This window comes from Leuresthes tenuis, unplaced genomic scaffold, assembly GCF_036924035.1.
Source record: "Leuresthes tenuis unplaced genomic scaffold, fLeuTen1.0.hap1 SCAF_7, whole genome shotgun sequence".
Classification (NCBI taxonomy): Eukaryota; Metazoa; Chordata; class Actinopteri; order Atheriniformes; family Atherinopsidae; genus Leuresthes; species Leuresthes tenuis.
Window position 1 is genome coordinate 20,034,775 of NW_027325361.1, and position 23,207 is coordinate 20,057,981.

Below are 23,207 nucleotides of genomic sequence, written 5' to 3' on the forward strand. Positions count from 1 at the left end.
GGTATGAAGAGATCATTTGAACTGAATAAAAAGTTCTCAAGTTTTAATTTTGAAGAACAGAGTAGATTATAGGATGCATGCAGAGGAATTTTAACTTTTTAAGTTACAGTTTTAGGTCAAATGGTTCATTTTTCTGTTTCTCTGACATTTAGTTTAGTTCTGTGTACTTCAGCCATACACTTGATTTGATAATAATTAGCAAAAGTTAGGATACAAATATGCTGAAAAGAATAGAGTGGCTATGAAACTTGTGATGAGCTGTGATTGTGCATGTACTTCTATCATTTTTATAAGACAAGCATCCAGGTGGGTGAGGTATCACATGGCTATGCTTTACTGCTCTTATCTTAAAGTATAAGCCCTCCAGTTTAAGATGTGGACCAAAGGGATGTATTATAAAGCATAAAGAGAAAGTCAGTTGAAAAGTTCCCCTTGTAGATCAGACTTGATTTGGTTCTTCTCTCCAATTAATTTGGAGGAGCTGATAAGGAGAGGCAAGAAATCAATATGAGCCGAAGCAACTGAGAAAAATTGAACGAGATTCATGAGAGGGAACCCTATCTGCGATACATTCCCACGACTTTTCTTTGAAATAAGGCACACCATAACCGGCTTTGCTTCATTCGTTTATTCACAGATTGTAAAACAAGCCTAAAATAACACTTTTTTTCAAACGATTTGGTCCCTCGAGGCTCAATAGATTTGAATCAACAAAAGAAAAGTTGCTAGGAAAGCTCTATTTTTCGATAAATTAAGCAGGTTACCAACAAGCAAGGACTACAGCAATACTTTATAAGAGATAACTCTCATCAAAATCTCATCGGTTACAATCGAACATGAGTCTTAAAAGAGAAGTCCATGAAATACAAAAAAGTCTAGTCATACAAATGTACTGACCTCTGTCTTCGACAAATGAGCAATAACTATGGACTTGATCAGTCTCAGGTGAAGATTTCGTACTAAAATGTTAACTCCCATGCAGACCCACACATGGCTGTGCATGGATGCATTTGACAGGCTACTGGTTCCTATACAAACACCATTTACCAGTGTCCCCACCTTCACAGTATCTGCCTAATCCTAACGAAGAACATTGATTTCGTCTAGCTTTTGTGACATTGTGCCATTATACACAGCAAACTTTTAACATTTGTACAGATGCACTGCTTTTAATTGCGTCAGTATGGCCATTCTCATGTCCGCTGAGACTGTTGTGGTCTCACACTGAATCGGCCCAGAGACGATTTGGCTTTTGATCAGTGAGAAATACAGCCATCTTCCTCTTTCACCTGAACGGTCAGAATCGGCTGAGTCATTTTTTATCATCAAGGAGGAGTCCCTTCCATCCTAACAGAGAAGGAGATTACGGTTATCCTTCTCCCCTCCTGCTGAGCTGAAAAGCACCATCATGCCTCATTTGATGGCGCACACTTTTTTTTTGGGACACAATGGTTTCTACGTGTGTGTGATGTGAATGAAAGGAGAGAAGGCAATTAAAAGACAAGGCTCTACATTTTTTATTTGCATTCAACTCCTTTCATCTCAGTCATGCGAGGAACGCAGCTTCTGCCTACTTAGCCACAAGAGGAGACTCCTTTCATGCACAGGAGAGAGATCTAATCTGGGCAGGCAGGAAAGGAGCTTAATCATCCATCCAAACAAACAGAGGAGAATAATGTCCGCTCCTCTGAAACTTCACTTCAGTTCCCTGAATTCACTGCACGGCGACAGCCTCAAGGAATGACGGAAAGGAGATGGGCGATTAAAGGGGGACTTCCCTGCTCCTCTTACGATTAATATTCAACACTGTGCTGTGCAGCGGTCTCCTTACCGTACATAGTAAAGATTGGAAAGCCCATCTGAGAAAGAGATTTCTTGGGCTGATTGCAATCAACTTTCTGCAGCCAGTGAGGATGTGAAAGGAGACTATTGACAAATCTGATTATTAGTCATCTGATGATGCGGCTACATTTGAATGGCAGCTCCAGATTTCTGCAATTACATAGAAAATAAGGATAAAATTAAACGGACATAAATATAGGCTGGTTTTAGAAAATGGCAGGAAGTGACGTCGCCCATTAAAGGCTTCTACTACGTCACTAACTTTCTAAGTGGAAGAAGAATGAAGATGAAGGAACAATGTGGATGCCATATTTTGAAAGCTAGTGCATGTTCTGTTATCCCCGTGCATGAGGAAACGCTTCTTTCTTGTAATTTCACTACACTGCAAACAGCCGTCACATCCAGTAGCTTTAACAGCTCTTATCATGGCTGTAAACCTGTGGACAAAAAGGAGTCTGTTCTTCCTGTTAGGGCAGACTCGTCGAGTCACTGATGGACCAAAGTGCTAAAAGCCTGTTGAGTTGTCTACTACTGTTATATTTTTGGTTTATCTGGAGCCATCATGCCGTAGAGCTGCCGCTTATCTGGCTGGATAGTTCTGTCTGTCGGTGGAGGACCTGTTCCTATCAAACCCACCACACAGTCAGTTTTCATTGTCATTTAAGCAATGCAGACTTACAAAAATATATAACTGCTCATTAAACAAACAAACCAAAAGTAAACAAGACGCATGCCACAAAGCTGAGAAGCATTTCCAGTCAAAAACACTGCAAATCGGAGCCAGTCACACATTCAGAGAAGAGAATCAAAGCATATCTTCTGTTTCAAAACACAACAACTGGAAGAAACTCTACTGGCCATAATAGGGAGCAAGCCTTCAGATTACTCTTCACTTTGAGGAGTCTTGATCAACAGGCTGGGAAGGACTCTAGATAATCAGCCTTAGTGATAAATCTAGACTCAAAGTTTTAAAAGATTCATTAGAATTTTAGCAAACGCTGTTGCTCATTGGATGTGTTGAATCTTAAAATGACCAAATACTGTATGAGCACAGCACTGGCAGCTGACTTTTGCATCCAGTTTAGAAGCTTTCCGCTTGTCTATTAGCACCTGGTTTCACAGTGGATGAGTGAGCACAGAGGCCGTACCGCCCGCAGCTTCATTTATTCTTACTGGAGAGCAGAGACTAGAAAGACAGCAGCGGAGACACAAGTAGAATACAGACACAGAAACAGTTAGTGACAACAAAGTTAATGTCAAAACCATCTGATTTTTGATATGTTAACTCTTCATCTTTTATCTTAATTTCTACTTTCTGGTTATTGGTGAACGGTAAGATGGCAAGAAAAACAGCTTTGCAACGCTAACACTGGGTGAGTTTCTTTTGGATGAACTGTTTCTAAAAGGATCTGGTTTAGATGTTAAAGGGTCCGCTGATTAAAGCATATTTTGCGTGTTTCTTTTTTTTTTTTTAATTATGGGTCTGGATCTCAACATTCAAGCTATAGACAGAAAAAAACAGAACCAAGACAAACCTAAACGGAATGAAAAGAGTCCATCGGCAGAAGTGAGGCTGACGAGGCGGATGACTGGAGCCCTGCTACACTGGGCTGTGGTCTGGGGAGGCGTGTGTGGCCGTCATTGTCACACACTCGGTTGCTGTGTCCTTGGTCCTACGGAGGCTCGTGTACAGCCTCTCATCCAGGTTAGCAGTCAGTTTGTCTGTGAGCTCTGCTGTGATAGTTTGTGGGCCATAGCCTGAGGAATCAGGCAGCTGAGGGGGTGAGCGCTCGCCCAGGGGTTCAGGAGGGCATGCAGACCGTTTGCTGTCCTCTTGAGGGTCGGAGTGCTCAAGCAGCCCGCCATCTTTTTCGAAGGTAGAGGGAGGAGGAGGGGGAAGAGAGGAAGATGTGTGATCCTCAGAGTCTGTGATAGAGACACCCTGATTCTTGTTCTTTCCTCCATTCTCCAAAGCCGCTTGCTCTACCTTTGGAGTGTCAGGAGTGCTGCCGGTCCCATCGCTGGCCTCCTCATCAGGAGCACTTACAATGCGAGGCAGCGTACTGTGGTAGCTTGTGTCCAGGGGGTAGTTTACGCTGTCCCCCCTTCGCAGTGGGGTCCGCTGTCTCTCAAAGGAGGACTGGAAGTGTCTTACACCAGGGTCACTCCACTGCTTGTGGCGCTGCCACTGCTTGCGGAGGTGAACTCGGGAACGGTGCTTTCTTGGCGACTCCTGCTGGTCAAACTGAGGGTCGTGGCGAAGAAACTCATGGAAGAGCGCATCCGTCTTCTCGTCTATGCTGTAGTCGCGCCGGTGCAGGGTTAGTGGCTGAGGTGGAGGCTGCACGGCCTCTCGAGGTGTGAGCATCTGACCATATGGCAGCCAGCTTAGTGATCCAGCACCCGCTTTGATGGAAACTCCTCCACTGGCCCCCATCAGCAATTCATCTTCAGGCTCCTCCTCGAATAGATAAGACTCAAAACTCTCACTGATAGTGCCAGTTCGCCCTGCGTTGGTGAAATGGTGCCTTTTCTCATGGGCTGTTCTGTCTTTGGGGCTGCCGTTCCCAAAGAGTCGCAACTCTTCCGGACCTCGAGATGGAGCCTCGATCGACGCATAGCCACTGTCCATCTGCAAGAGTTTGCGAGTCCCTGATTCTACATCACTACCCCCACGATCTGATTCTGTGCTTCCCTGTTTCCTCTTTCTTGACTCCTGTACCCTCAACTTCTCATCCATATACACCAAGATGTCCTTATCTTCCTCTCCAGCCTCCGCCTCATCCCCTAAATCCTGAGATGGGAAACTAGGAAGCTCTCCTCTTTCTGTGCGCCCACCCAGCGAACACACACTGTCAGCATCACTGCAGACAGAGTTCCTGTCATTGTTGCTGCTCTGATCTGAGGCTGCACACTGTTCGAGCGTTGCACGTAGTGTCCAAATGTCTCTGTAAAGGGACTGGGGATCCTGGGGTTGGAGGGAGTTTGAGGGGTTGGCACCTTCACTTCTTACAACAGAGAGTAATTCTTCTTGGGGATCAGGGGACAGGCCAATCACCCCTGGTCCACCATGGCTGCAGCTGGGCTCCACCATCACCTCTATCTCTACCCTGTAGTGTACATGCAGGGATTTAGAGATGAGATCAAATGCAAGAAGAAAAAGAAAAAGAAATGGGAGAGACATGCAACACAAGTGTCAGTGTCAGAGCATTTAGCTGAACAACGTTCATCAGTGACATGGCTGTGTTCACATTGCACAGAATGAATTTCATGAGTTGCAATGGCTGCTGTTGCATGTCCTGAATCACTGAAGCCATGTGAGCAGAAAATACTTTTCATCTTGGGACAGCAGATTTTCTTGTTCTTTTTTTTTAATACATGCAGCATGGAACATAAAATAGCTTAAATGAGCATGAAGCTCATCAAACTTCTTTGCTCACGGCAGCTTTCAGGAAGCCGCTTTCTCATCACCCAATAAATATCAGCAAACGTACAGAGTAAAAACTGCATTCTCTTATCCATTATTCAACAGGGCGAAATAAATTGCTATGTAAGACTGGTTATTTTTGTTTCTGAAAACTAATGTTGTCTAAAGCTTTGCAATAATTGTGAACTCAAAATAACAAAATCAAACTTTGGAGGACATCATGACATTACCAGACCACGTCAGCAATGGAATGGCTTCTTATGCCAGATATAAACCCTCTGTCCCAATTCTCCACTCCACTCTGGGGAACAAAAAAAAATAGAAAAGAAAAACTACACACTCTGGGAATCCCCTGCTTCCTTCTTTAAACATGAAATTGGTCTTGAAAGACCCCTTGTTTAGAGGGCTTTCATAACACAGAGATCAGACTGTGGTGAAATAGTGATTCTACTGTTACTCAACATATTGTTTTAATCGGATTAAAAGTCATAATAAAACAATTACTCCAGCAAAGACAAGGAATAATTCAAAAATGGCATTTTCTATATTTTTCAGTGACTTTCTGTTTATTGTACTTGATACCTACGTTCTCTTGTATCCCTGCTTGTCTGGCCTGATGAAACAGTCTCTGAGAGTTCAGCAGTGTTGTTTCAAGGCAGAGTCAGGGAGAATTGGGATTAAGAGTTGTAGCTTGCTGTAAATCATTAACACAGCTGCTTTAGCTGCAGTAAAGACATGAGTGCAAGGCCGCAAAGCAGTGGACAGGATGAATGGCAAGGGAATTAAAGATACCTGCCAAGGGAGGGGGGTGGTGTGGACGGATGTGAGGTGAGGCGTGCGGTGGGCTGGCTTGGATGGTAGGCAACATCCTGGGTGCGGGCGATATACTGGATGAGGTCTATGTGATGTGCGTCGTTGTCGTCCTGGTCCATGCTCTCACTGGCAGCTCGCTGGCGCTGGAACTGCCTCCTCTTCGGAGAGCCTGGCTCACACCAAACACGAAAAGAGAGCAGTGAGTTCTACGAGTTTTGTGACAGCAGGAATGAAGTCACACTTAATTCAGCAGAAAGCCTCCGTCAACAGCTGAGATTCCTGCAGGGGATTATGTGGTCTTTTTTTGGTGTCCCCACACGAATGAAGGAGAGGGCCCAGGGAAGAGCTGGGAGGAGTGGTTGTATGTAGGATGGAGGGGAGCGGCAGGAAGGATTAACTCAGGGGTTCAAATTGATTTGGAACGACCAAACTTTGCGTCACTGAGCCATCTGTCCCGTATGCTTATGTGCATATATCCTGCTCAGGCAAAAGGCAGCTCACAGTTGGTTGCTGGAGCTTCCTGCTGAACCATTTTCTGTTTACCATGAAAGAATGTTGGCAAAAACACTTGACATCCAAATAAACAGACAATATTCAAAAATGCCAACAGTATAATTACATTTTTCCGTTAAAATGATAAAGGAACTGCCAAGAATTGTTGCTCCTCCTCAGTGCATGAGCACAGATCTTTCTTATCTTAAACAGAAATAATAACGTTGCAGAACTACACTTTTTACCCCTCAAGGATCCATTACCTCTTGTGTCCAGGCTGGAGGCTCTCTGGCTACTGTCCAGCTTCCATTTCTTTATCTTAAAGTAGGGACTGGCCCCCTCCAGGCTAGCATGGCGCCGCAGTTTAGTGAGGAACTGCAGCACAGGCCTCGGGCTCCCTGCACCACCACCAGCAGGAGAAGCGCCGTTCCCCACCGTGGTCCCGTCTCCAACACTGATGCTGCTTCCCCTGCCCCGGGGCCCCGCTCCCATCATCTCAATCTGAGCAGAGAGAAAAACGTGGTCAGACAGAAGACCTGCCAAGAGCAGTAGTCTGTGTGTAATCCTTTCTGACAGCGAGACTCTACGTAGCCTCCATGTTTACCCATGAACCATCATTCTTGTTGGGCCGACCTCAGGCTGCGTAACCCTCTAATGTCTGTAAGGATGACTCATGGGCTGACTGGCTAGTGGGCGTAAAGACTGACCGACTTAAATAAGCATATCATGCTACAACTGATCAATGGAAACGGCACGTTGGCCTACATTCTACTATTTTTTGCATTTATTATAGATAATTTATAGGTAATATTATAGGTAATTTGTTAGCATACTATGGAAGTTTCGGTGGTTGCAACTATACTTAGTCAAAATCATTTATCAGAATACTCAACATGTTTTGGTATATTTCTCATTAGTTTGAAGTTACTCACTGAGCTGGGGATTGGTTCCTTGGTGCTGAGAGCTGCAGGTTTCTCACAGAAGCTGGAATCTACCACAGAGTTGAGAGCATCTCCAGGGAGGGCACAGATGGGATTGACACTTAAGCTTGTCAGGGCTGTTTGTGGGAGGGGGCACAGCATCGGCTAAAGGGAAGCACACACATAAAAGAACACCTTGTAACTTTATGAATTGTAAGGTGAAACACGTTTGTTTGTGGATGAGATGACATGACATGTCAGCAAAATGAGCCATCAGTCCTGGAAGGGTGAGTTCAGACGTATATTCCACATAGAGAACTTAGCTTTACAGCAACCTGTAGGTGTTGTGAAGAACCATTAAAATGTACAAGCTGCAGGGACAAGTTAGCACAAGCTAGGTGGAGACGACAATGGCTTTGGCGGTCGGCAAGTTGAGCAATCAGAAGCTTAAGAACCAGGAGAAAGGAGCTGATAAATTTCTTGTAGCGAGTCTCAGCCAGTACCGGCTTGGCTAGCTCCTAAGATGGCACCCAGCTCCATAACCTGTATAATTTCACTTCCCCTTCATGAAAACTGTCTCTGATTCAGACATATACGGCTGAACTACTCCACTATTAGAAGCAGCCATTGCATAACACAGTAGAGACAGGGAAAGGAGAGTGTCATCTGTTAGTTGGCAGAGATGTGGGTGCTGCCTGATTAGAAAATTCATAGATCCCCAATAGCTAAACAAGTAAAAAAGTGCGGAGTCATACCCAAGCACTCTTCAGGTTTTTATGGGTTTCATAACTACTGGACTGAGAGAAGAATCATGTTTATTAATTCTCTCACCTGGAAGATGGAAAGAGCTGACTTAGCAGCAGGGCGTGTTGTCATGGTGATGGTGTTTTCGGCCGAGTCGCACTCATGGATGGTGACTATCTTGAGGGCCGGTGGAGGAATGCTGAGGTGAGTGAGCCGGGCGTTCTTCAGGTGGTGAAAGTCGCCCTCGGTCAGAGTGTACCTGAGGCGGACAGACGAAGATAAAGCTACAACTGCGACATCAAACATAATAAGCATAAACTTTTTTAAAGTTTTAAATCATGAGGCTTGTCCTTGCACAGGAGTCAAACAGCCAAGGAAAGATATCTGACATCAAACCCATCCCAGCCTGATGCAGGATTTAGCCCCACAGAATAATTCCTTTTGACAAATGTGCCCATCAGACCCCAGAAAGCCGGGGTCTGATGTCTGAAAGTAGGGCATAGAATAATGAGAAAGTGTGGGTGCTCTTTGTGTCCACAGCATACAAAATGCATTCTGAATTCATTCTTAACTCTACACTAACAAACAAGTAAGTTGGACACCATAAAATGTTTACCTCCTTTGATCTCAGAAAGCGGTATGCATTTTGTGGAAGTGGAGTGTGGAATCAAAAGCAAAGGAAAAAGACAACTGCAGATGTGGGCTTCTGTGTGTGCATTGGCTGTCTGACCTGCGGCCTTTCTCCTGGGTTTTCTTGCCATGATCAAAGAGCGCAGCCTCATTGAAGGAGACACGACGGCCTGTGGGGCCTGTGGACAGGAAACGCTCTGTCTCTTGGTCGTGAGAGCTGGCCATGGACAGGCAGTCTGACTCATCCACCCTGATGGTGATTTCTACCGAGACATGGACAGAATAAGACACAGCAGAGACAGACAATCAGCAGCTAGATGAATGCCGGGGGGGGGGGGGACAATAGAAGAACAAAGAATAGATAGACTAGAGATAGTTGATCCCTTAAATTTTCTAATTGATTTTATAAAGTTGGCGTTGAGTGAAATGTTTTATCAGTGATATCATGGAGTGCCATAAAACTTTGATATGGAATTTGGTCCATGCAGTGGGTGATGTTGAATCTAATGTGCCAGATTCAAGTGGGAACGTTATTCCGTGTAATGAACCTTATCTTCCCCGTCTCCTTTCCTGTCGTTATTACACTATCAAGAATGCAAAAGTACTTTAATAACAGATGAGACATTGGAGACTTTTATGCTTTATTAAATATTCACACTGACAGTGTTTCTAACGACGAGTATCTATAATTCAGAGACCTTCGGGAGGGATCGGTATGTCACTATGCTGACAGGAAAAGTAAACAGACGCTTATAAACCACTGTTTTGTGTTTTTATGTCATTAAATCCATTTCTGTGGCTACAGAGAGCATTCGCTGGTCCGGAAACATGAAAACTATGTTCTGATAATGCCACAGCTATTCACAGTAACTCTGGCATTCCGCATCTGTGTTGATGTGTTAAAAACACCCCTGCTTCCATCAGTCTTCCAGCTTCCCTGTCACCATTACTCCTTCCTGTCCCTGCTCACCACATCTTTTTAATCAGTTCATCTATCCCTGCCCTCTTTGTGCATAGTCTTCTTACCGTGGGTGGGCTGAGACTCCTCCATGCAGGTGGTGGTTTTCTCTGGGTCATCGCTGGCCCTGGGGCACACAAAAACATTCAGATCAACCCTGTGACATGATTACCCCTGAAGTCTGTCTTTCATCCAACAGACCCCTCCGATGCAGACAGCCAGGCAGGCCAAAGTTCCTATTTCACCTTTCTGCTCGGTGAGAAGGTTGCATTTAGATGTTTTTTAATACAACTTCTGGTTATTATTTGAACCGGTATCTATGAAACAAGTAGTAAGACTGACAATGTTATTTTTATACTGCCTGGCTGTATAATTAATGAGGTCCTAAATCATTGCCAGTAACTAGATGACCTTCAGGGCCAACGGGACCACTTGCACTGAGAAATCATGGTGTCTTATTGGATTCTAAAGTACCTCATCTTTCAGGCCTCAGATAAAATACACGACAATTTTCTTATTCTTTTTTTTAACATCTCTGACAGCCGTTGATCCTCTACAGTGCCTATTAAATACCGTGCACAGGACTCATTTGATCAGTCGGAAACAGAGAAACCGAAAGCGCTTCGCAGTCATTTCTCTCGATCTGATTTCTGTGTGCAGAGTTACGAATTGCATGTGTGTGCTTGTGAGTACCAATGTGCCTGTGTGGGTGTAAAGTGACTGGAGGGACATCTCCATCCACGCATATCAGTGTTTTGCCTTGTATTTCATTTCCTCTGTGGCTCTTGCTTTCTCGTATGTGTGCATTCTCGGCGCACATACACAGCGCCGGGCTGAGATGCAACATTAATCGCCGCCGATGGCTGCTATGAAATCTCATTACACTCATCATCTGTACCAGTCTGCCCGATTCTCCTTTTCACGCCTCTGTGCTCTCTGTTTATCCGCTTCTAGCTGGTGATCTCTCCTGTATTTGAGCGTATGTGTGTGCTGCTGTAGACAGGGAGCCGGCGTCTTGAGGGTCAGCCATCTCACCGCTTAATGAACACAGACGAATAACAAATAAAAGGGCTTGAATATTGAAAGTGCTTTCCAACAAGGTGTTTTCATAACAGCCCCACAGGAGGTGGTGGCATTTAATGGCAGTCATGTGGAATGAGTGAATGTGTTGTCATGCTTTAACGTGCTTACATGTCTCTGTAGGATAACATTTGTTTCCTTCCACCACAGCTCTCTCAGAGCACAACTGCACAGTTTCTTTCATTCTGATGATGTCTCACTTTTTGCTCGTTAATGAAATCACACGCAGGCGCTGCTGGCTTCATTTGCAATTGCAGCGAGCCTAATCTATTATGCATGTATACATATTCTGTATAAGTATGTGTTTTTTTCTTCTTCTCTCTGTATGGAGGCTGAGCTCGGCAGCAGTGGCCCATGCCTGGGAAATGTGTGTGAACAGTAAAAACAACACCTGTGCATCTGATTCTGCAGTCTGATCTGCACTTCTTGTTGAAACTGTGTAGGAGTGGTGCTGAATTAACTTTGTGGGAGTATTCAAGGCGATGGAGTTTGCTGCTTTTGTTGTTGGACCGAATGATAGGACATTTGAAGTGGAATAGATAAGAACAAAAGCAGACAACAACATAAAATATCATAATGGAAATCAATACAACCCCATATCCTATAGTCAGTGGCTTGAATCCACACCGCCGAGGCACAGGGTCAACAAAAAGTGAGCATCGCAGACTTTATAAGGTTATCATTTATTACAGTGCACTAGTTATTAGATTATACAGCTGCTGATTTTATTGTGTCCTCTTCTTTTATCAGCCCAGTCTGTCGGAGCTCATATCTTTTCGGAATTTATGTAACTCGACAAGAGGCATGTCCAAACTGCTAAAAAAAAAAAAAGAACAAGACAAAGACAAAGAAGAGGAAGAAGAGAAAGAACAAGGAGCTTAATTTACTTCTTATTTTCGTATCACACCTGGCACAAAGTTGCCCTCCTCGACAGCTGCGACGGTAAGCGATGAGGAAGACAGAGACGATGACCAGCGTTCCTACCAGGAAGATGGAGACGATCACCAGGAGGAGCACATAGCCATCTTTCTGCTCCTCAGCCTCGAGAGGGATTTCCTGAGGTAAAGAATAAGGAAAAGATTCTTTTTTTTTTCACATCCATGCATATGGAAGTTTAAATTGTCCTGATTTTTAAAAAAGGCATAATGTTGAAACAACAACTTAATGTTTTAAGAAGCAATACATTCCCCTTTTCTTTATAGTTCTGCAATAACAACAAAAAAGGAAAGGGTACAAGAAAAAGTCAGTCTTTCCAGTAAAAGCCACTAAAAGTATATTCTTCAGCAAATATCACATTTTGGATTTTTTTTTTCAAAGTTTTTTTTTAATCAAATCTTCCTTGAAAAAGTATTTTGCCCAGTGAACAGCTTTCTAAAGTTTTCAACAACATTCAGGGAGGCAAACCTTATAGCTTGTTCCTATTTGCATCTTCAGCTTTTTTTATATCGACAATAAGATGTTTGCTTTCAGAATATATTGATAAATCATTGAATGCAATTGCTCCTCTAACAGGGGGTTGGTAGCTGTGTCACTGGACCTTTTCACATAGTCCATTGAAGCATCTTTGCTGCTCATCATTGTAAGTACAGCGGGGGAACTGAGAGTCAGAGTTTAGACGCCCGTGAGCCAGCTGATTATGCCACACCTGCTTTCTGTGTGCAAGCACACACTGATGCGACGCTGAGCCACAGGGTCGACGAAGATGTCTTTTTTGCGCCGATATAGTTCTACCACTTTAAGAATTTGGCCACTGACCGAAAAACTAATCAAAAGCACGAATGACCCGACACCTGTGCCTAACAGATAAAGAGGCATTTTCTTCTGAGATTCTGCACCCTTTTTATTCCAAGCAAACGTTTACCCATTGTAACTAAAAATTCTGTGTACTTTATTTTCACCTGTCTGCAGGACTGAACACTGAACTGTGTAGTGAGGAAGCATGAGAGCTTGCCCCCCCTGAGCAGGTGTAGCTTCAGAGTAGAACCGCACGCATCCCAGGGTCTGACAAATCCTCCTGAAGGTCTATTTTGCTGTCATCAACAGAGGGTTTGATGGGTCTTTGTAGCAACCTTACCTTCAACTCTCTTTGAAAGCTGTTTTTAAATCTACTGACCTCCTCGTGACTTTCACCATTCCTGGAAACAGCTCCTTGTAAATGCATCGCCATATTCTTATAGCCTTCTTCTAGTTCATAGGCCTCAGCTGTTTTCATTTTCTCAGCTCAAGGCAGCTAGTTAAAGAAGCTCAAGGCTGCTGATTGTTGGGACAAGGCTTATGAAATTCAGACTTTTTTTTCTAAAGCTTAGAAACAACTGATCTTAGTTGATAATGGGAACAATCGGCAGTCCTAAAAAGCTTCGAGATCTTAGTCAACTATTTCAGAACTAAAATCTCTTTTCTTTCTCGCTCGCTCGCTTTTTTTTGTTGTTGTTGTTGTACAAAAGAAAATAATATACAAATCTTGCTTCAGATATTTGAATGAATGCTTCATCTGAAACATTATGCCTTTTGGATATCAGTTCACCTTCTACTCATTTAATTACATACAAAAACAGAAGGTTTTAACCAGCTGTGCCAAAACGAATGACTGACAGATTGACAGAAAACAAAAATGATTGCCTAAGAATGTGAATATATATATAAATATATATATATATATACATGTCTGGACATAAAGCACAGTGATGTGCAGTGATAGAGAGCAATACATAAAAGCTTCCAATGTGAACAGCAAAGTACTGAAACCACTCGCTGAGGATTAATGCTGCACTTTCAGAGCTGACAGACACAGGTAAGTAATGCCTCCCCCTACCACAAAAAAACGCAACATTGTACAAAAATGTGCACCACGCAGCTTCATTTCCTTTACAACAAGAGACGCCTGACACCTTAAAATTAGAGCAGATTTGCAGACGTTTTACCCTCACGGCAGCACCATGCAGCTGGCGAGACCGATTCAGGCCGATCAGTTGGCTGGCCTGCATAAGGAGAATCTATAAATAAGAGGGTGTGATTAATCGATAAATGCCAGGGCTATTAACCTGTCCACAGTGTACCCTAGCAATCAGGAAGGACTCCAGCTCAGTGGATGAACCACACACAAAGTGTGCAGGTAGAAGCTACGGATTAACTCCACAAACAGCCATTATCAGTAACTTTCATCAAGAGAAACAGTTTTCTTTGGAGGAGCACAAGATGTGGAAATTTCTCTGTTCAATTACAGGGAAAAAATGTAAGCGATTACTGACAATAAAGCTGTCTTGCTTAGTTACTAAGTTTTTGGTTTTTTTGCCTCTTCCTATTTCTTCACGCAACTTTGCCAGGGAAGTTATTCTTCCTGGAAGGTGTGTGCGAAAGGTACGGAAACGGAATGAGGGTGCATTGTTCATGCGGATGGCACAACAGCTAAGGTGATATTAGGCTAAAAGACTTTTGATATCAGAAAGACCCTTTGAATGCTTGATTCTTATCCTAAGCTCCCTCCAAGAGGTAGGACACACTTAAAGTGTTAATCAAGAGTGCTACACTCTGACGTCACGCCATCATTTCTTTGCAAGGGGAAATTACAGCTGAGATTAGATCACAGATTTAATTATTTCAGGTCCAGGTCAGGATGTTCTCTATTAGCCAGTCAATTGGCCAGAAGAGAATATGAGGGAAAGTATGGCTCTGGTATTGGGCTGCAAAGGCCACGACACACACACACACACACACATACACACAAACAGGAAGTTTGAGAATAAGCCAGTGGTGAAAGGCCGACTTACTGTGGAGTTTTCTGGTAGGATGTTCCAGACGGTAGACTCATTGCTCATGGTCCAAGCAAACTAGAGAGTCCCCCTGAGAGACAACACATGCAAAAACACACAAATACACAAAGGAAATGCCTGTTACTGGAGCTGTTCATCACATCACGAAGTCAACCCCAAATGTATAAGATTTCATCCGGGTAAATAAATCTGGACGCACTGGACATGCAAAGCTGAAACAGTCACACTGACTGACGTGTAAAAAGCATAGAACGTTACTATAGCTTTGTATATTGTGACTCCAGATACCCGTCACAGCACAAACAATCTTCTCAAATCAGCCCAGAGAGACTGCAAAACGAAGCAGAAACCAAAAGTGCATGAACACGCTTGTAAAATCCTGCCCAGAAAATGCAAGCACTAGCATCTCAGCTGTAAATCATCACCCATAATTCCATATAAGCCCATACACACACACACATACACACACAGAGAACAGAGAGAAGCATCAGCTCTTACTAAGCACTGGTTCCACTACTGCTTCTGCATTTACGAATCACAGCCATTAACACTGCTACCGCTGCATCAAACGCCCACACATACGCACACATGGATAGATCCACTCACCCAGCAAGGGAGAAGCAACATGCCAGCAGCATTCAGCGCTCCTTGCTCCCCTGCCAGTCACTGCAGCACTCAACTTCAGCGAGTACAACCTGCAATCTGTTGCCTACAGCTCCCTTCTGCCAGCTAGTCTAATTCCCCACTCCTAACCTCCAAGCATGAAAACTGTTTTACAGGGAAAAACATCAGGCTGCCAGCAGAATGCTTTGATTCGCAGTGCTGCAGCACCACATCCTGCTTTCTAACACCTCAGACCAGTCGTCTTACCCTGACGGAGGGCAGTGCGCAGCAGCAGCAGCAGCAGCAGCTCTGGATGTGTGTGTCAGGCTGTAGCTCAGGAGTCTCCTCCTCAGCTCCCTTGCTGCATCCTCAGCCCAACCAGCTGACTGAGCCAGAGCAGCAGTGTTCCCCCTCAGGGCTGGCCCACTGGCCTTGGAGCAACAGGACGGCAGTGCAGCATGGCTGATAACAAACACACCAAAGAGAATAAATGCTTTATAATTCCTTTGTTAGCATATCCCAAGAGCACTTAAATATAAATGTATTAAAACTGTCTCAGTGGAGATGACTTTGATTAAGAAAAAATGCTGTATTTCTCCAAATCCTTCTATCCAGAGATCAGTCAATATCAAACATCTTCAAAACTGACTTTTTGAAATGAGTCACTAATATACACATAATCAAATAAGGGAATGATACGTTTGTGAAGTTTGGCGAGGGAGATCAAGGCATGGTGACACACAAGCGAGAACTGCTCACTTTTTTTGTGTTGTGAATCCTTAAAAAGCAGATGGAGCAGATGGTGAGACGCGGGAGTCCCAGAAAAGCCGGATCCCATCATGCTTAAAATCTTCGCGTATACATAAGCTGCATGTCATGCAGCGCATCTTTTCGGTTTTAAAACCATCTTTTCAGAGTCATCGCTTCAATATCTCACTACAACGAGGGAAGAAACATACGTTTTTTTTGTTTTTTTAAAGAACAGTTTAATTTACGCCTCACATAAGTAAACATCCAGTTTCATATTGGTAGATTCCTTCCCGGAACAAAAATAACGGATATCGGTAAAGGCGCTGGTAGACGCTTCCTTAAAGAGGGTTTTTATTGTCCTTTTTTTTTTCAAAATAATTTTTTTCTTCCGAGAATGCAAACTTGCGATGTACCGTTTGTGAAAATAAAACGAGTGACAACAACTCGGCGCATAAAACGCTGTCATTATGGCATCCTGATGTTTCACAGGCGCTTATGTTCTTTATCACTCCAGACAGAGGAGGCTGCTCCGCTCACGGCTTGAATTGGCCGCACAAACACACACAGCGACGGAAGCACTCACCTACTCGAACAGCCTGTCCATGCAGGAGCGGAGGGGTGAAGCCGACAACACGCAACTCTTCTATGAACACTTTAATGCGGACTCGAAAGCTAAAAGTATTTATGAATGAAACCCCGCCGTTTAAGACACGCCCACCACCTCGTCGAATGGGGCACCACGTGACGCAAGGAGTGAGGTAAATCTGTGTGATGGAGGGGTTTCTTAAATTATCCCGAGGTGCATCACAGCTGCAACTGAGCCGGGGAAGCCCGAGTGTTTCTGTGATTATATGTGAACCATAGCATTTCAACACTAGGCTTCCACTGTATGCACAGTTTGTCGCTTAGATTTATTTCACACAGTGCTTGCAGTCACTGCATCGCAGCTGACTAAAAACTCATGAGCAGACTCTCGAGTCAATTGAACCGCTTTTCATTCACACGCCGCGTGTGTATTGCATAGCTCAGAAAATTTAACGCAAACTTGCTCGCCAAGCAGGACTTGTAGCTACTTTGCTTTTGTTGGCCCAGTAGGGATTTTGGCGCCATCTCGTGGCGGCGAGGATTAAGTGGTAAATTAGCGGTAAATGCAATTAAAAGTGCTTTCTATGTTAACCCCACTGAAAGTAAAATAGCCTAGAAGGTGTTTAAACAAACTGTCTGTCTAAAGCTAATAAATAAAAAATAAAAAACAAACATGTCAAACCAACAAAATTACTGTAAAATCCACAACAGCCAATGTTTTGCCAGAAGACTACGCTACCCTACGTCCTTTGCGCCAACACAAAGCCTGCTGGGTAGCCTCCCAACGTCCTTGTCCTACCAAGCGCGCCGCACACCGACTGGCTTCACGCTAGGGCTGGGGGATCTCTGTCATTCGTTTGTGCTCTAGAGAAATAAAACTTTCCGATATGATGGCAGCAAGATTTCTCCGTCGTGCTCTCCCTGTTCTGAGGCAATCTCGCTCTTACGCCGAGGCAGCCTCCGGAGGACCGCAGATGTCCTTCACTTTCGCCTCTCCGACACAGGTAGCAGGGCTGACGTTGCTGGCGAGGCTAAATGGGCCCAGTTAGCTTATAGGGGTTGACTGAATTTGTCACTGACATTTTTAACCCAGTACCATTGTGCAAATTAAAACCAGTGCAGTATGTTGACTACAGTTGCTGTTCGTGCAATAATTTTATTGCAAATACGCAGGCTTAAACAGCGTTTGCATCGGTGCCTGTGATAGGATTAGCTTAGCTTGCTAGCCTAGCTGCCATTTACTGTCTTTGAGCAGCAGTGTGCAAAGTGATCTTTTCAAAACACTGTCTCCAAAGAGCCTTTATTCATAAGCTAATAAGCTTATATGACAGCTTTGAACTCGCGTAGTAACTGCGTGACAAGATATTGAGTTCAAGTGCTTATATATGTTGTAAAACATCAATTGTGTATTTAAGGCAGTACTGTAACCTTGAAGTTCATGTTGGTGTCCTGTTTTTATTCTGAGTCCACTGCACCATCTAAACAATCAGCCCTTGCAGGATTCTGCAGTCACTTCGTGAAAAATATCCAGTGAAGGTTGATACTGAGTGAGCTGGACTTTGCAGACCCCCTCCGTTCTTTTTTTTTTCTCTTACAGTTATGATTTTTTTGTTAGCCAAACGTGCCTAAATGCATTTCTTTTTGTATTTTCTTGTAACTTTCTCTATATGCTTTTCATTACATATAATCATCAAACAGTTTTCTCTATCTTGGATCGACATTTGATTAAAAAAATTTTTTTTTTATTATCAAGATTGAAGATAAGGTGCTCCTCATTTAAAAGAGTAGGTGTGAATTTTCACCAACAGTTTGTTTGTTTGTCCTTGTATTTCTGCTCCAGAGTAATTAGTTTGCTGCGTACAATCGCCCTCCAACTTTAGTCTGTCCTTTCAAACTAATGGCCTGTTATCATTTAAAGATGTCATCTCCTGGTTTCAAGCATTTTTTTTTTTTTGGTTTAAACTGATTCAGGTCGGTATCTCCGCTGTTCTCCATCACACTAACAGGAGTCTGGAGGGAACTCTCCTCCAACTCAAAGGAGTTGCCACTTATTATACTGAGCTACTCCTGTCTCTCTCACACACACACACACACACACACATCCTCTCATTCTGGCCAGCATCACCAGTTGCGATGTCGTAGTGTCAGTCCTATCCTCCTACATATATAGAAGGATTGTATTTGATGCTGCAGGGCTTTCATGAATGTTTAAAGCTTCAGAGCAGCAGACCTGGCATGTTAAGACACTTAGAGCCCAGGATTACACGGACAAAGAACCACAACGATTAATAAGTTAAACCAAAAGAATCCAATCTGTTAATATGTAAGTAGAACCTGAAGGTTTTCGCATGTAATTTCTTTATTTTTTTAGGATAGAGCACAACAGGACTGCAGTGAAAACGTGTCACCAAATGAACAACAGTAAAACTGTCCACTGAAAAATATAAATGGGGAAGTGACGAGCAGCAGTTCTATGTTTAAACGCACAGAAGTAATGCTTTTCTCCTCCTGTGGCTTTTGCACCTGCTTCTGCGGTCAGTCGCTGATCGTTAACGGCAGTGCGGCCACCTCCAGACGTGGCTTTTCTGTAAATTCCTTGCTTCTGTGTTTTCCCTCGCAGGTGTTTTTCAAAGAGGTCAGCGTGAAACAGGTCGACGTGCCCACACTTACCGGTGCGTTTGGTATCCTGCCTGCCCACGTACCCACCCTGCAGGTGCTCAGGCCCGGCATTGTCACGGTCTTCAATGACGACGGCTCCTCTGCTAAATACTTCGGTAAGGTTGTCGCAGCGCAGAGATGAGGAGTCGACTGTCGTCGTACTTGTAGTCTATGGAAGGAGGGAATAAATCTTGAGCATCAGTAGCACCTGTGTGTGACACTTGTGCCGCTCACCATCTGATGCCCATTTGAATGTCTCTTGTTCAGACTGTCGGAACCTTAGACTACCGAGTTAAAGTATAACAGATTTGTCTGATTTCCAGTTGAGTAGAAGACAATATGTGCTCATGAAAGACAGTTCAAATATGGTAACTCTATATATGTGTGTGTGTGTGTGTGTGTGTGCACGCAGTGAGCAGTGGATCAGTAACGGTCAATGCTGACTCTTCTGTACAACTGCTTGCTGAGGAGGCGGTGCCCCTGGACCAGCTGGACATTGCAGTGAGTACAGTGGGCCTCATTCCACTTACATTCACACAGGCACTTAAACTGCACCAATATGTAGCCCAATGGATGACGAGTCGATTTCACCATCAAATGAGAAATTTTGCTCTACAGTTCATGCCGGTTTAGCCCAAAAATCTCTTATTTGGACCACTTTTTCAGCTCTTTTTTTTCTGCATTTTATCCCTTTCTGGCAGACGCCCTCAGGCTCTGTCTGATTTAATGGTAATTTATTTAACTCGTCACTTTAAAGTATTTGATTCTGTTCAAAGTAAAATCCTGTGGGTGGCTATGGATGGACGTTGTCTCGACAGTGTGCTTTCAGTCATTGTCATGCTGTTGCATGACAGCAGCTGTTGCTGTTGCCACAGTCTCAGGTGGCATGTTCTCTGGCGGTTTTCTTCTAGGACCTCTCTGTTTTGCTACCTACATTTTTGGACCAGTCTTTCAGTCTCTGCTGCAGAGAATCGCCTCTAGGTTTTTATGCTGCCGTCATTGTTAAGTTTATAGGGTTAGCATAGCCTGATATGATGAGCAGTGCTGAAATTTCTGCCCAAAGAAAAGTTTTATCTGTGCCACAGGGAACAGTTAGAGTTTCGGATTCATATTCTTTTCCTGATTTATTCGTCACCTCATTTTTTACTGTGGAGAGCTTCCTGGACCTCACATCCTCTGGTGTGTTCCCAATCGATGGTGTCTGTCATATGTCAGTATATCAATACAGCTGACGAAATGCACTTAACTGAAATCTGCAGCGTCACAGCAAAGATTCTGAAGAGCACTTGATGACGACAGCCATGTTCCATGCAGATATTCTAATCCGGTGTAAATGCCAGGGGAGCACTGTTTGTAGCAGTAAATAAGCATTAGGGCAGCTTCTGAAGCGGCTCACGCTCCACTTCTCTCCTCACATTTTAGCCCGTCACACCAGAGACGCGAGCAGAGGAGGCGAGGTGACGAAATGAGACATTCTTTCTTTCAAGCTGTCACTTTAAATCAACGTCGAGCATTAGCTCTCTTTGTGACAAAGTAGCTATTTACTTTCAAGTCGTTTCCCAGAGTGAGATTAGCGTCTCTTGACCTTTTCTCGCTCCTCTGGCAACTCTCCTCTCTCGTCCGGGGGAATCTTGGTAAACTGAGACACCCTTACAAATATCTGGCTGTTAATTTCTGGACCAGTGGCAGGAGGACCGGAGGAGAGAGGAGACGGAAAGGCAGGATGAGCCCAGGCTCTCGATTCAAATGATGTTTGAATAAGTGCAGAGCATACGAATGAATGAGTTGAAGTGCTTTTGTGCCCACTGTGGCCCCTCCGGAGCACATGTGCAGAACATTTAGTCATGAGCTGCGCAGCGTGGAGAGCATTTGAAGTTCTCCTCAGCCCCTTTGTTTTCACACATACTTCATACGCAGAAATACTCGGTTTGTTTATTTTCATCCCTCTCGTCTCCTTCCTCTGGCGTGCGACCAGGAAATCCTTCACAGCAAAAAAAAAAAAATGAGAAAATGAAAATGAGAGAGAGGAGGCCTGTCTGAGGATACAAGGGTGCGTCTTCTGGCGCCCGCGTCGTCTCAAAGGGGGTTAAAGCGAATTTAAATCTATTTTCTCACGGTCTTGACGTCCATTGGACACTAGTGAGGGCGATGGAGTTGTGGCACACGTCGCAGTTGGCTGATGTCGGTTTAAAACAGCAGCTCAGGAGGAGGCGAGTGGAGGACTGATTAGCACCTCCCAGGTTATCATTATCCTTTTGATGATTTTTCAGTTGAAACTGCAGCTATTGGCTTCTTGTCTAAATGGGGGCTTCGTTAATGCTGGCCTGCATTTTTATGTACTCGCCATAGAGTTGTCTGTGTCTGACCTCAGGCAGTGCCACCCTGTGTGTCAAGTCGACTGCGTAGCAGTGAATTAGTTGGTTTTTTTTCCCCTTGCCGGTTGTCTTACACTCTCTAGTAACAATGCACATGGGCCCGCGCTGTTAATAAGGAGGGAAAGGTCAGTCGCTGTTGAGTTATAGCAGATGTGCCAAATCCCTACTGAGAGACCTTTAACTTCCAGCTATGTTTGGCATTTCTCATTTCTAATCGCGACTGTGACAAATGGAGCTTTCAGAGCAAAGAGGCAGCGGGGATTTTCTCTGCTCGTCTTTCTCGTCACTTTTGACTCTTTCTTTCACAGCGTGGTCGTCGCAACTTTTTACATCCCTTCGTATCCTTTTAAGTTTTTTTTTCTTTTTTTTTTTGACGCCAGGTTATAGATTTGATGTGATTTGGTTTTGCGACAGATGAGCATGTGTTTGGAGATGCAGCACTTCAACAGAAAAGTCTGAAATTTGTTTTTTCCCCCGTCCATTTTTAGGCAGCCAAGGCCAACCTGGAGCAGGCTCAGTCCGACTTGGCAGGTACATCTGACGAGGCAGCGAGGGCAGAGGTGCAGATCAGCATAGAAGCGAATGAGGCCATCGTCAAGGCCCTGGAGTAGACCTGAGTTAGACCTGTGGTACGACCCGCTGCATCATAACCTTACTAACACTCAAAGTGGAATTATTGAGAGGAAATTGACCTTTTTCTTCTCCCTTTTAGGTAATCTTTTCTGTTGCTTAGATGAAAATCAACTGTCCCTCTGAGATTCCAGCTCAGTCTCGTCAGTGTCCAGAGGATTCCCATCTTTCTTTGTACAGTGGATGAAATTAAGAATAAATTTATTTGGAATTAACTGGTTGTGAAGTTTGTGGTTCTTTATTTGATCCGTACTCTCTCATGCTGCTTAAAGATGGTAGCAATGTTTTTTTTTGTTGTTTTTCATTTGAATCAGATTGACGCCTGTGGATTTTTAGAATTGCATTACTATTAGAAGCTATATTAAGTAACACAATCTGTTGTATGTTGTATGTAGTACCGTTTGTCGCCACTTGAGGGCAGCAGATGACCGTATTTGAAACCAGAATCTTTTATCACATTTGTTTTCTCTGCAAACAATTTTGCAGAAAAGACTTTGAATAAATTTGTCATGCAACTACTTCTTAAAAATCCATAAAAGTAATCCCGTCTTTTTATTTTATTTTGATTGTTTAAATTTATGGCCCGCTCTCTGCCGCTGTACTTGGTTATGACTTCGTCATTCTCACTATGGTAAACCCACGTGTGGGTGAGAATTACTTGGAATTCTCTGTCATTTAATTTAAATGTGTTGGCAGGGCTCGTTTGCTATGAGAAAGCCAGGAAAACAAAACAACTATTGCGGTGGCTGTTCAGTGGAAACTGATTACCCGTGTTTCGTAACCTTTGGTTTCATCTCTGACTTGCGCCAGGAGTCTCTGACCTAATTCACGTGCTGACTTGAGGTTGTCGGAGCTCGAGCCAGAGTCTTTATTGTCTGAACTTCCAAGGTTCTTTTTTTAATTTTTTTTTTAACAAGTGTAAGTGTGGTG

General features: G+C 43.8%; 2 protein-coding genes across 3 annotated transcripts; one reads left to right on the plus strand and one right to left on the minus strand.

Moving 5' to 3' along the window:
- Positions 1-613: 613 nt before the first annotated feature.
- Positions 614-16,736, minus strand: cbarpb (CACN subunit beta associated regulatory protein b). 2 transcript variants are annotated; one of them, XM_072389769.1, is made up of 11 exons: positions 16,617-16,736; positions 15,547-15,741; positions 14,674-14,746; positions 11,814-11,962; positions 9,895-9,953; positions 8,969-9,131; positions 8,326-8,497; positions 7,507-7,659; positions 6,838-7,075; positions 6,062-6,251; positions 614-4,952 (listed from the first exon to the last, which is right to left on the minus strand). In XM_072389769.1, the coding sequence occupies exons 3-11, from the start codon at positions 14,719-14,721 to the stop codon at positions 3,443-3,445; spliced, it is 2,682 nt and encodes an 893-aa protein (XP_072245870.1). In that variant the 5' UTR covers positions 14,722-14,746; positions 15,547-15,741; positions 16,617-16,736; the 3' UTR covers positions 614-3,442. The 2 variants fall into 2 exon arrangements, with proteins under 2 accessions (XP_072245870.1, XP_072245869.1); XM_072389768.1 differs by having other exon boundaries at positions 16,613-16,736.
- A 641-nt stretch (positions 16,737-17,377) lies between these two features.
- On the plus strand, positions 17,378-22,492 carry atp5f1d (ATP synthase F1 subunit delta). The gene is made up of 5 exons (XM_072389770.1): positions 17,378-17,618; positions 19,235-19,388; positions 19,685-19,773; positions 22,136-22,276; positions 22,360-22,492. Exons 1-4 carry the CDS (start codon positions 17,502-17,504, stop codon positions 22,256-22,258), a joined length of 483 nt encoding a protein of 160 aa, XP_072245871.1. The 5' UTR covers positions 17,378-17,501; the 3' UTR covers positions 22,259-22,276; positions 22,360-22,492.
- Positions 22,493-23,207: the final 715 nt, after the last annotated feature.